The 13,840-nt window shown below is 47.1% G+C and overlaps 1 protein-coding gene across 2 annotated transcripts in view; it reads right to left on the reverse strand.

The window, feature by feature from the left end:
• The window catches only part of AZIN2 (antizyme inhibitor 2), a 41,500-nt gene extending 32,862 nt beyond the window's left edge, over positions 1–8,638 (reverse strand). The window contains exons 1-3 of one of the 2 annotated variants that reach the window (XM_055573769.1): positions 8,502–8,638; positions 7,726–7,903; positions 5,712–5,885 (exon numbers count right to left, since the gene is read on the reverse strand). In XM_055573769.1, the coding sequence (XP_055429744.1) occupies positions 5,712–5,885; positions 7,726–7,830 (279 nt within the window). In that variant the 5' untranslated portion in view covers positions 7,831–7,903; positions 8,502–8,638. The remainder of the gene's footprint in view (positions 1–5,711; positions 5,886–7,725; positions 7,904–8,501) is intronic. The other variant, XM_055573770.1, reaches the window with a different exon arrangement.
• Positions 8,639–13,840: the final 5,202 nt, after the last annotated feature.

A 13,840-nucleotide genomic window follows, 5' to 3' on the forward strand; every position in this document is an offset into this window, starting at 1 on the left:
ATGGGGCAGGAGAGATGACAGAAGGCCCTCGGGAAGGTGGGTGGGTGGACCAAAGCCCCACATAAGGAATGGTTGGTGCCCTTGACCCTGGAGCCTGTCTGGGGCATATCTGTACACAAAGCCCCAGCTCACGCCTGTCCCTTGGCCATGCATGTGCGTGTGTGCTTAGTCACGTCCAATTCTTTGCGACCCCATGGACTGTAGCCCACCAGGCTCCTCTGTCTGTGGGACTTCCCAGACAAGAATACTGGAGTAGGTTGCCATTTCCTTCTCCAAACCGTCTTCCCAACCCAGAGACTGAACTCATGTCTCCTGCGATTGCAGGTGGATTCTTTACCAATGAGCCACTCGTGAAGCACCAAAGCATGATGCTGTACAGGGTGGCCACCAGCTCTAGCCTACCAGAAGAGGGCAGCCTCAGGCTTCCAAGAAAAGCTGTACCACCTCGGAGGAAAAGCACCCAAGGGCTAGGTGATCCCACCTACCCAGGAGGGGTCCCATCTCTGCCATCCCCTCCCCAAGAACCTTCATGAAGACAGCAGCCATAAAGTCAGAGAGGCACTCGCCATACTCAAGTGGCCCTTCCTTGTGCATCCCTCAAACCTCTGGGCCTCCTTCCCTTATATGCTAACTGCTTCCTCATGGGACTGTTGTCAGAATCACAGTGATAATAATTACTTTACAGAGTTGTTTTGAGAATCAAATGAGATCATGTACAGAAAGCGCTTGGCAGAGAGCCTGGCACAACAGATGCCCTCAGCAAACAGTAGATGCTTTTAACATTCCCCACTGACTTCTAAGCCCTAACACCACAGTTTTGCTCTTTGAAGGCCAGTCCGAAAGCTTGAGGGCCAGCACAGGGCCCACCTCTAGGTTTCCAGAAGCAGAGGAGTCTAGTCAGTGAGGTTTGGCCTTGTTCTTCACCACTACACCAAGCAGGCTGGAAAAGGGTCCCCTTCCACCTCGGTCAGAGCAGAGACTCTGAGAGCTGCAAAGGGCAAGTCCTGGCTCTGCCATCAGCAAGTTCTGTGCAGCTGGTCCCCAATTTCCTCAACTGCAAAATAGCAATCTCCCCGTCAGATACCTCACCGGGTCTTATGTAGGCCATGCATGAAACCAGGTGTGCAAAACAAGAGCTGATGCAAAGGGGCTTCATGGGTGACAAAAGAGAGACTTATCTGCAACGAAGGACACTAATGTGTATCTCTGATAAAGGTGAACCTGCTCGGTCCAACCCCCACCATTGGTTCATACCTATCTTCCACGTGGAATCCCTCCATCCCTGCACGCCACCCAGGCAAACTCTCCTTCTGTCTCCTCCAGGATCCCTTTCTAGAATCCTTACAACACCCAGCCATATTGCTGATCAGGATTTAAAAGGGGTTCCCTCTCAAAACAGTCATTACTAACCATTAAAAAAAATAACAGTAATAACAATATCACAAACCAATGCCCACCAGGCTTTCTACCACCTCAGGGCCTTGGCACTTGCTGGTCCTTTTGCCTGGAACGCTCTTCCCCTAGTTATCTACCGGGATTGATCCTTTGCTTTCTTCAGAACACTGTTCAGATCTCAGTGAAGCCTTCCTTGGCCAAACTTTCTAAAAGTACAACCCTCTCTCCCAACAACCATGTCTCTTCCCTACTTCCCTTTCCCACCGTAATTTTCTCCACAGCATTTACCATTTAAAGTACCACAGATTTTCATTGTTTGCTTGTTCTTTAGAAAGCAAGTTCCATGAAGGAAGAATTTGTTTTTGTTTTGGTCACTTGCTAAGTCCCACTGAGAAAAGAACTTGACCCCACAGTAGGTGCTCAATAAACACTTCCTGAATGCATAACTATGTCAAACCTGTCTCTGTCTCAGAGGAAACTATGTCTCATAGGAAACTCTATAGCTAAAAGACTTTATCAAGTGAGAACAGAATGAAGATAGGTTAAGTTGTGCATTCAACTCAATGACAACAGAGTCTGTTTTACTCAATACTGTATTGCCAGCTGAGGAAGGCTTTCTAATCTCTCCTTGCTATTCTTTGGAACTCTGCATTCAGATGCTTATATCTTTCCTTTTCTCCTTTGCTTTTTGCTTCTCTTCTTTTCACAGCTATTTGTAAGGCCTCCTCAGACAGCCATTTTGCTTTTCTGCATTTCTTTTTCTTGGGGATGGTCTTGATCCCTGTCTCCTGTACAATGTCACAAACCTCTGTCCATAGTTCATCAGGCACTCTATCAGATCTAGTCCCTTAAATCTATTTCTCATTTCAACTGTATAATTATAAGGGATTTGATTTAGGTCATACCTGAATGGTCTAGTGGTTTTCCCCACTTTCTTCAATTTAAGTCTGAATTAGGCAATAAGGAGTTCATGATCTGAGCCACAGTCAGCTCCTGGTCTTGTTTTTGCTGACTATGTAGAGCTTTTCTATATTTGGCTGCAAAGAATATAATCAATCTGATTTCGGTGTTAGCCATCTGGTGATGTCCATGGGTGGAGTCTTCTCTTTGTTGTTGGAAGAGTGTGTTTGCTATGACCAGTGCATTCTCTTGGCAAAACTCTATTAGACTTTGCCTTGCTTCACTCTATACTCCAAGGCCAAATTTGCCTGTTACTCCAGGTGTTTCTTGACTTCCTACTTTTGCATTCCAGTCCCCTATAATGAAAAGGACATCTTTTTTGGGTGTTAGTTCTAGAAGGTCTTGTAGGTCTTCATAGAACTGTTCAATTTCAACTTCTTCAGCATTACTGGTTGGGGCATAGATTTGGATTACCCTGATACTGAATGGTTTGCCTTGGAAATGAACAGAGATCATTCTGTCGTTTTTGAGATTGCATCCAAGTACTGAATTTCAGACTCTTTTGTTGACTATGATGGCTACTCCATTTCTTCTAAGGGATTCCTGCCCACAGCAGTAGACATAATGGTCATCTGAGTTAAATTCACCCATTCCAGTCCATTTTAGTTTGCTGATTCCTAGAATGTCGACGTTCACTCTTGCCATCTCCTGTTTGACCACTTCCAATTTGCCTTGATTCATGAACCTAACATTCCAGGTTCCTATGCAATATTGCTCTTTAAGAGCATTGGACCTTGCTTCTATCGGACCTTGCTTCTATGCTCAATAAAGGACAGAAATGGTATGGACCTAACAGAAGCAGAAGATATTAAGAAGAGGTGGCAAGAATATGCAGAAGAACTGTACAAAAAAGATCTTCACGACCCAGATAATCATGATGGGATGATCACTCACCTAGAGCCAGACATCCTGGAATGTGAAGTCAAGTGGGCCTTAGGAAGCATCACTACGAACAAAACCAGTGGAAGTGACGGAATTCCAGTCGAGCTATTTCAAATCCTAAAAGATGATGCTGTGAAACTGCTGCACTCAATATGTCAGCAAATTTGAAAAAGTCAACAGTGGCCACAGGACTGGAAAAGGTCAGTTTTCATTCCAATCCCAAAGAAAGGCAATGCCAAAGAATGCTCCAGCTACCGCACAATTGCACTCATCTCACACGCTAGTAAAGTAATGCTCAAAATTCTCCAAGCCAGGCTTCAGCAATATGTGAACCATGAACTTCCTGATGTTCAAGCTGGTTTTAGAAAAAGCAGAGGGACCAGAGATCAAATTGCCAACATCAGCTGGATCATCAAAAAAGCAAGAGAGTTCCAGAAAAACGTCTATTTCTGCTTTATTGACTATGCCAAAGCCTTTGACTGAGTGGATCACAACAAACTGTGGAAAATTCTGAAAGAGATGGGAATACCAGACCACCTGATCTGCCTCCTGAGAAACCTGAATGCAGGTCAGGAAGCAACAGTTAGAACTGAACATGGAACAACAGACTGGTTCCAAATAGGAAAAGGAGTACGTCAAGGCTGTATATTGTCACCCTGCTTATTTAACTTATATGCAGAGTACATCATGAGAAATGCTGGGCTGGAGGAAGCACAAGCTGGAATCAAGATTCCCAGGAGAAATATCAATAACCTCAGATATGCAGATGACACCACCCTTATGGCAGAAAGTGAAGAACTAAAGAGCCTCTTGATGAAAGTGAAAGAGGAGAGTCAAAAAGTTGGCTTAAAGCTCAACATTCTGAAAATTAAGATCATTGCATCTGGTCCCATCAATTCATGGCAAATAGATGAGGAAACAGTGGAAACAGTGGCTGACTTTATTTTGGGGGGTTCCAAAATCACTGCAGATGGTGATTGCAGCCATGAAATTAAAAGACGCTTACTCCTTGGAAGGAAAGTTATGAGCAACCTGGACAGCATATGAAAAAGCAGAAACATTATTTGTCAACAAAGGTCCGTCTAGTCAAGGCTATGGTTTTTCCAGTGGTCATGTATGGATGTGAGAGTTGAACTATAAAGAAAGCTGAGCACCAAAGAATTGATGCTTTTGAACTGGGGTGTTGGAGAAGACTCTTGAGAGTCCCTTGGACTGCAAGGAGATTAAACCAGTCAATCCTAAAGGAAATCAATTCTGAATATTCATTGGAAGGACTGATGCTGAAGCTGAAGCTCCAATACTTTGGCCACCTGATGCGAAGAGCTGACTCATTTGAAAAGACCCTGCTGCTGGGAAAGATTGAGGGCAAGAGGAGAAGGGAACGACAGAGGATGAGATGGTTGGATGGCATCACCAACTCAATGGAGTTGAGTCTGGGTAAACTCCGGGAGTTGATGATGGACAGGGAGGCCTGGTGTGCTGCGGTTCATGGGGTCACAAAATGTCAGACACAAATGAGTGACTGAACTGAACTGAACTGCATTGCCAGCCCTACCTAGCAGGGTGTCTAGCACATTGCAGGAGTGAAATGAATAGAGATAGTAAATAAACAAATCTAAAGAGAGCAGTCCATTCTAAAGGAGATCAGTCCTGGGTGTTCATTGGAAGGACTGATGCTAAAGCTGAAACTCCAATACTTTGGCCACCTCATGCGAAGAGTTGACTCACTGGAAAAGACCCTGATGTTGGGAGGGATTGGGGGCAGGAGGAGAAGGGGACGACAGAGGATGAGATGGCTGGATGGCATCACCGACTCGATGCACATGAATTTGTGTGAACTCCAGGAGTTGGTGATGGACAGGGAGGCCTGGTGTGCTGCAATTCATGGGGTCTCAAAGAGTTGGACACGACTGAGTGACTGAACTAACTAAAGAGAGCAGGAGGGAATTAAGACAATCAGATCAGATCAGTCGCTCAGTCGTGTCCGACTCTTTGCGACCCCATGAATCGCAGCACACCAGGCCTCCCTGGCAGCAGAACTGGCAACAATAACAAAATTCTAAGAGTATTAGTTAAAAAAAAAATACAGTCACACATTAATATTATAAAAGAAAAAAAAACAATGATAGAAAGGTGTTTTTGAAATAAATAAATAAAAAAGAAAGGTGTTTTTGTTTTGTTATGTCTTAATTAGAAGAATATCACATATAGCTCTATGCCAAGAAGTTTTAAAATCTCCATTAAAAAGGTGACCCACCTCCCCAGGGACACATGTGGTTCCAATGCGGAACTTCAAGGCTGGCAAATTCCTCCCTCATCCCTTAAACTCCTCCCAAGTGGGTGGCCCCTCCCAGAGGACAGGGGCCACCACAGGTCACTCCTGCTTCCCCTGGTCCACCCGATTGCAGCAGCTGCAATCGGGCCAGGTGTGCGCATTCAGTAAGTCAGTTTGCAGGCTGGGGATGGGGGCTCACCTTGTTGGCACAGCTGAAGCCCAGCCCCAGCTCGGCCAGGACCTTCAGCACGCCCGGGCTGCTGTTGCACTTGACAGCGTAAAAGGATCGGACTCGAGGCAGGCACTTCAGAAAGCAGAAGTGCTTCCTCACCACGGCACCCAGGTCGGCCACGAAGAAGGCAGCGACCTCTCCCTGTCCAAGAAGAGGGGTGAAGATGAGACCCCACTCCGCTCCCTGCTAGTGCATGCCACCCACATTCCCCCCAAGTACCCTGCTCTAAAATTCTCTGGGGCTCCTCAAGCCTACAGGGTGTTCAAGGTTCTGTGATCCAGCTCCAGTCCCTCCCCTCACGGCAGCTCAAACTCCAGCTCTGTCTTCCATCATTTTCCACCTCCCAGCCTTTACTGTCACCACGCCTCCATGTAGAATACCCTGCCCCCGTAGGAGTCTGGCAAATTCTTAATCTACCTTCAAATTTCAGCTCAAATGCCACCTGCCCCCAAACCAATAAGGCAATTCTGCCTTTAATGCTCGCACTGCACTTTGCATATGTTGCCAAAGTATCAGAACTGGGTTATATATACATCTGTCTCCTCCAGATCAATTCCTTGAAGACCAAAGCTATGGCCTTCAGCCACTGGCTTTCATGTTTAGGAACTCAATGAAGGCTTGAGGTAGTCCCACTGTAGAACTGCAGCCCAAACCTGTGGACAACTGTCTGCTGACGGCTGGACGTGTATGAGGCCATGGGTGAGACTACATTATTTAAACCTTCCCTGCGCCTCAGTTTCCCTTTTATGCAACACCTTTTTACTGATGCCCACTTGGCATCTGATCAAGCATATTTATGCAAGTATGCTAAATAAGGTACAAAGATGAACAGACAGGGCTCCAGCCGTAAAGGGCCTCAGGTCTGGACAAGAACTAACCCTGCAAGCAATTACAAGCCCATTCAGGAAATGCTAAGCAGGAGTTTCTACAAAATGCAGAGGGAGAAGTACAAAACCTGCCTGGGGCAATCAGGAAGAGGTGACACAGATGAGTGATAAGTAAAGAGTAGAAATGGGTATTGGAGAAGGAAATGGCAACCCACTCCAGTGTTCTTGCCTGGAGAATCCCAGGGATGGGGGAGCCTCGTGGGCTTCCGTCTATGGGGTCGCACAGAGTCAGACATGACTAAAGTGACTTAGCAATAGCAGCAGAAACAGGTAAGAGGCAGAGAGGCTGGGAGAAGGGTGTTCCATGCTGAAGGAACAGCCTGGACAACAGAGTGATAATGGAACACATGGAATCATTGGGGAATATGAGCAGAGTAGTTCAGTTCAGATGGAGCACGATACATACCCTGGGAAAAGCCAGAAATGGGGCTATGAAGGCAGAGAGGTTCTGACTTGGATCCTGTAGGCAGTGGGAAACTGCCAAAGAATTTAGATTTTGAGCAGGGCTGTGATAAAGTTAGAGGGGGTGGGATGAGGCAGGGAAAAGTTTAGAGGGGTTATCGAGAGATGAGGCCTAAACTACAAAGTGAGGTTCCAGAAGAGCACGTGTGTGCGTGCTAAGTCCCTTCAGTTGTGTCTGGCTCTGCGACCCTATGGGCTGTAGCCCGCCAGACTCCTCTGTCCATGGGGATTCTCCAGGCAAGAATACTGGAGTGGGTTGCCATGCCCTCCTCCAGGGGATCTTCCTGACCCAGGGATTTAACCCTTATCTCTTATGTCTCCTGCACCCTGAAGGATAATTTAAGGAGGCTGAATTTACAGAACTTGTGGTGCCCAGGTGTGGGAAAGTGAGGATTCCCAAGTTTCTGACTTAGAGAGCTGGGTAGATGATGGTAGTGTTGTTCATGAAAGTGGAGGACACAGGAGGGGCAGGATTGGGGCAAGGACCAGGAATTTGCAGATAAAATGAGCCGTTCTCTTGCAAACAGCAAGGATAGAATACCAAATGAGTGAAAAGAACCAGATGAGGGCCCTAGGGGGCAGCTGAGCCTGCTGTGAGAATAGAGGTCCCACCCCCACCCCCAGACCCTCACCGTGGTGGCCTGTGAGGCCCCCCGAGTGAGCTCCTCCAGCAGGTCTCGGGTGCTGAAACCCTCCTCCACCATCACAAAGTCCGTTTCTCTCAGGTAGCCAGCCATGCCGAGGGGGAGGACCCGATGGGCTGGATGGAGTTGCCGCTGCCTCCGGCCGCCTTAGAAAGTATGCAATACACTGCGGGAGGAGAGTGAGGGACGGCTGGGGAACTGGCCTCAGCTGCGCCCCGCCCCTCCCCAAGCCAGGGCACCCAGTCCTGTCACACCCTGCCCCCAGCACAAGCCTGGGGAGCTTAGGCTCACTGGGGAAAGTGAGGACGATCAGGACTTCTGGCCTGGGACAAGGTATTATATGCCTAGATGTCATTGCCTCTCCGAGCCTCAGTTTCCCCATCTGTAAAATGGATAAATTGCTTTGGCGATCCTTTCCAGTTCTGAAATTAGGGTTTTGAAAAGGGAAAGAATGAGAGGGAAAGGGCAGGACAATCGAGGGGAGAAGTTTCCAGGTGCCCCCCCATCGTGACCACTCCCAGTTAAAGTGGCTGCAGGTGGCCCCACCAAGGAGTCTCAGCTCTCTGACCCTGGATATGCCCGACCCCCTCTCAGAGTCTAGTTCCACCGTTTGTAAAGTCGGGGGCGGGCTGGTCCTGACGTGCTAGGATTCTAAGCATGCAAAGGAGCTCCACATGGTGGGTGGGAGCCGCTGACTGAGATTCTGTCCTGGTGAGCCCTCCTGAGTGCAAAGCCGAGGTCCCGCCCCCACAAAACCCCCTTACCAAGCCCCGTGCTCCTTCGCGGGGGCCAGAGCCAGGCGCGCTGCTAGGGGGGGTCGCCGGTGACCTCGAAACCTGTGCAACACCCCGAGGAGTGGCAGCTGCGGAGCCGAGGCCCCTGCTGAGAGGAGGCAAGAGTAGCCAGAGAGCAGGTCAGCATCGGAGCCGAGAGCGCCCGCTCCCGAGGCTCCCCGAGGGTCTCCCCGCACTCGCCTTAAAACGCATTTACACGGCTTCGGCCCATAGGTCTCCCCAGCGAGTGAATCGGCTCCTCGGCGCCTCCGCTCGCTCGCTCCCCCCGGCTCGGGCCCCGCGGCCTGCGCCCCGCCCGCCCAGCAGCTACCGACCCCCCACGCCCCGCCTTCCACCCGCCACCACTTATATAGGCCCCGCCCAGACCCCGCCCCTGGCACATAAGCCCCGCCTCCACTCGGCGGCCCCTCCGTAGCCCTGGCAACTGGGTGCCGCCATCCCATTGGTCGATTCCGACATAAAGCCTTCAACTCTGCTAGCCAGCTCCGCAAACCTGAGCCTCAGTCCCACGGAGACCCCTCCGCCACTCGCCTACGCTAGTAAATCGGTATTGCAGGACCGCCAACTCAGAATCCTGAGCGCCTACGCCATGGGACCCTTAGCTCCTGGATCTTGGGTCTTAGAGAATGTGCAGAAAGCCAGGAGATTTACTATTCGCTGAGAAGCCTTTGCTGACGGTGCCTCTCCTCTAATCTGGTGAACTGCCCACTCGTCCCTGGAAGCCCAGGCCAAATGTCATCTCCTTGTATTACTTTTCTCATCAAGTCCTTTTCATTTGTCTCTTCCAGCATCCTCCAACTCAAAACCCAGATGAAATGTCTTCAACGATGCTTCTTGTCATTTTCTCAGCTCAGGGCAATACCTCCCTTCATCCCATCTTCTGAATCGGGCAAACTCCTACTCACTTCTCAAGTAAAATGTGTCCCCCTCTCCAAGAAGCGTTCTCTGACTTTCTCAAAAGAGTTTCTTCTTTTATATCTAATGAACTCCTGCTCCTGCGCATCCATCAAAGTCCAGTATGTCACCTCCCCCATTGAGCCTACCAAGACTTTCCTAGCTTGGAGAAGCAACGGAACTCACAGCACTTAGCTCTGGGTGGACTCCTTCCTTTTTCCGCTTTTGTTTCCTCATCTCATAACATGATATTCCTGTTGTTGTTTTACACTTCTTGTTTGGTTACACTTCCCGGTTGGTTTGAGAGCTCGCAAGGGCAGGTACTGAGTGCCTGCCTCCTCAGAGTGCCCAGCACCGGGCATAAACAAGAGTGCTGAGGAAGAATCAATATCTCTGCTATTCAAAATCGAACTGAAACGTTCATCTGAAACTGTAATTGTACTAGAACAGCCAAGACATTCTTGAAAAAAGAAGAGGATGTCTTCTACAAGATAGCAAAGTATTTTATAAAGGAAATGGCAACCCACTCCAGTATTCTTGCCTGGAGAATCCCATGGATGGAGGAGCCTGGTGGGCTACAGTCCACGGGGTCGCAAAGAGTCAGACACGACTGAGCGACTTCACACACACACATGGTCTTTAAAACAGCATGGTGCTGGTGCAGGAAAAGGCAGTGATAGAACAGAATAGAGTTTAGAACAGTCTTGTGCATGTTGGAGAATTTGGTACACAGTGAAGGCAGCATGTCAAATAAATCAGTGTGGCCAAAGAGCTTTTGGTCTGACATATGTGTTCACATCCCGTTGTCAGGCTATAGGCTTCTTGAAAGCCAGAGGCAATTCTTTTTTTATATACATGAACTTTTTTTGTATTGGGATATATTCAATTAACAAACAATGTTGTGATAATTCCAGGTGAATAGTACAGGGACTCAGCCTTACCTATACATGTATCCATTCTCCCCCAAACTCCCTTCCCATCCAGGCTGCCACATAACATTGAGCAAGGGTTCCATGTGCTACACAGTAGGTCCTTGTTGGTTATCCATTTTAAATATAGCAGTTTGTACATGTCCATCCCAAACTCTCTAACTACCCCCCCCATTTTTTTCACCCTGGCAACCATAAGTTTGTTCTCTAAGTCTGTGAGTCTCTTTCTGGTTTATAACTAAGTTCATTTATATCATTTCTTTTTAGATTCTATATATAAGGGATGTCATTTGACATTTCTCCTTCTCTGATTTACTTCACTCAGTATAACGATCTCTCAGTCCATACATGTTGCTGCAAATGGTATTATTTCATTCTTTTTAATGGTTGAGTAATACTCTATTGTATATATCTTCTTTATCTATTCCTCCATCAGTGGACTTTTAGGTTGCTTCCTTGTCTGAAAGTCAGAGGCACTTCTTGTTCTGCATCAGTGTCTCCCTAGGGCACCCTGCACAACCTAATCAAAGCATCCTTAGCACACAGATAGTATAGAACCTTGAAGTCTGGAAGAACCATTTTCTGCTCCCCACCTAGCGTAGCTGCATAACTGATGGATGTCCTTGGTTGGACCATCCTGCTGAGACCAGGGTCACGTCTGCCTGGTTTGATTTCCCACTGTGAACTGAGAGCATTCAGATTAATGATTTCCGTGGGCCTTTCTGCTTGGAACACTCATGCTTTCTATACTAGGAACAGCCTTTCAGAAAGCAGTCACTTTTACCAGAGGGGTCATTTGGCAGATCCATTCTTTGAGACATCTGTAGCCATTTGCACCGTAGTATGAATTAGTGACTGAAGTCCTCCTAAGAATAAGCATCTACTGACTCGGAAGGAGTAGACCAGGATGGCCATGGCAGAAACCTCAAAGGGAGCCCTCAAGAAAAGATGACAGTAAGAGGAGGGAGGGGCACCCAAATGAACTGTCTTTACTTTTTAAAAAATCATTGTTGAGCTGGCTTTATGATGCCATGGTCTAAGTTTGCCTCACTAGCTCTTTTCATCACCTGGTATACAGTAGGCATGTAATAGACACATTCAATGTGCTAACTGAATGAACCAATAAAGATAAAAAGAAACAAACCATAATCCAGTCTGTCCATTTGAAATCTGTTAAGGGTTGGTAGTCAGAGCAGAAAAACCATCTCCTGAACTGGATACAAATACACTGTGGATTTATCTTTTACCCTACTGGGTATATGATGTCACTGAATCACCATGACAACCCTATGTCATAGGGCTATAATTGTCCCCATTTTACAGATAAAGAATCTGAGATTCAGGGAAGTCAGTAACTTACTCGGAGTCACACAGCAAGTCAGGGTGGAGCCTAGGCTTAAACCCATCTGACCTGACCCTTCACCTTCATGCTTAACTGCCAACCAGTGGCTGAGCATTCAGGCCCCAGCTCAAAAAATGTCAGCCAGTAATGCTGCTGGCATCCAGGCTGAGATCTGGTGGCTCTTCTCCTGCTAGTCTCTTGTGCCACTGTTATCAATGCATACTATGCAGAGCCCTCAAAAACATATTGCTGAAGCAGGACAAAGAGACTTTGATCATTGTATAAGTCAATTTCAACCTGTTCTGCTTAAATCAGTCATAATTGTATTCACAAACACTTAATAATAAAAATGACTTATGTGTGCCTATGGAACAACAGACTGGTTCCAAATAGGAAAAGGAGTATATCAAATCTGTATGTTGTCACCCTGCTTATTTAACTTATATGCAGAGTACATCATGAGAAATGCTGGGCTGGAAGAAGCACAAGCTGGAATCAAGATTGCCAGGAGAAATATCAACAACCTCAGATATGCAGATGACACCACCCTTATGGCAGAAAGTGAAGAGGAACTAAAAAGCCTCTTGATGAAAGTGAAAGAGGAGAGTGAAAAAGTTGGCTTAAAGCTCAACATTCAGAAAACTAAAATCATGGCATCTGGTCCCATCACTTCATGGGAAATAGATGGGGAAACAGTGGAAACAGTGTCAGACTTTATTTTGGGGGGCTCCAAAATCACTGTAGATAGTGATTGCAGCCATGAAATTAAAAGACGCTTACTCCTTGGAAGGAAAGTTATGACCAGCCTAGACAGCATATGAAAAAGCAGAGACATTACTTTGCCAACAAAGGTCCATCTAGTCAAGGCTATGGTTTTTCCAGTAGTCATGTATGGATGTGAGAGTTGGACTGTGAAGAAGGCTGAGTGCCGAAGAATTGATGCTTTTGAACTGTGATGCTGGAGAAGACTCTTGCGAGTCCCTTGGACTGCAAGGAGATCCAACCAGTCCATTCTGAAGGAGACCAGTCCTGGGTGTTCACTGGAAGGACTGATGCTGAAGCTGAAACTCCAATACTTTGGCCACCTCATGAGAAGAGTTGACTCATTGGAAAAGACCCTGATGCTGGGAGAAATTGGGGCAGGAGGAGAAGGGGATGACAGAGGATGAGATGGCTGGATGGCATCACCAACTCGATGCACATGAATTTGGGTGAACTCCGGGAGTTGGTGATGAACAGGGAGGCCTGGAGTGCTGTAGTCCATGGGGTCGCAAAGAGTTGGACACGACTGAGCGGCTGAACTGAACTGAACTGATGTGTGCCTAGAACTGAAGAGTTTGTAAAATACTTTCCTGTTCATCATTTTATTTGGGCTTCCCAGTACTTTATGGGATTGGATATCAGATAAATTTAGGTTTGGCTGAGGAAAACAGAAATGTCAAATGCACTAGAACCATGAACAAACAGGTTTACTTTACTATGCATGTAATATATGAGGTAGGCTGTCCAAATCTGGTATGGAAGCTCCACAAGGTCATCAGGTATGAAAGTGCCTCCTTTCCTTCAGTTCTGCCTGGCTTCTAACCTCATGGTTCAAAATGGCTGCAAGAGCTCCAGCCGCATTTCCTATTTAACCTATATAACCTATTTCCTAGGACTCCTATTTAACCAGTATACATGAAAGAAAGTGAAAGTGAAGTCGCTCAGTCAAGTCCAACTCTTTGCGACCCCATGGACTGTAGCCTACCAGGCTCCTACCTCCATGGGAGGCCAGTGTCCTTTCTGGTTGATCAGTGCCCATCTTTATATTGATTGGTAAATACTTTAAACACCAACTCTGCACATTCCAGGCAGGAGGAAGCAGCCACCCCCAAATTCTACACACGCTAATTTTCCAAGGGTTGCCATAACAAAGTACCAAATTCTGGGTGGCTTAAAACAACAGGTATTTATTGTCTCACAGTTCTGGAGGCTAGAATTCCAAAATCAAACTGTTGGCAGCACCACGCTCTCTCTGCTAATTCTAAGGAAGAATCCTTCCTTGCCCCTTCTGTTAATAGATTCTGCTGTCCACTGTCAATCCTTAGTGTTCCTTGGCTTATAGATGCATCGCTCAGGTCACATGGCTGTCTTCTTCTCCCTGT

This window comes from Bubalus kerabau, chromosome 3 (genome assembly GCF_029407905.1).
Source record: "Bubalus kerabau isolate K-KA32 ecotype Philippines breed swamp buffalo chromosome 3, PCC_UOA_SB_1v2, whole genome shotgun sequence".
Classification (NCBI taxonomy): Eukaryota; Metazoa; Chordata; class Mammalia; order Artiodactyla; family Bovidae; genus Bubalus; species Bubalus kerabau.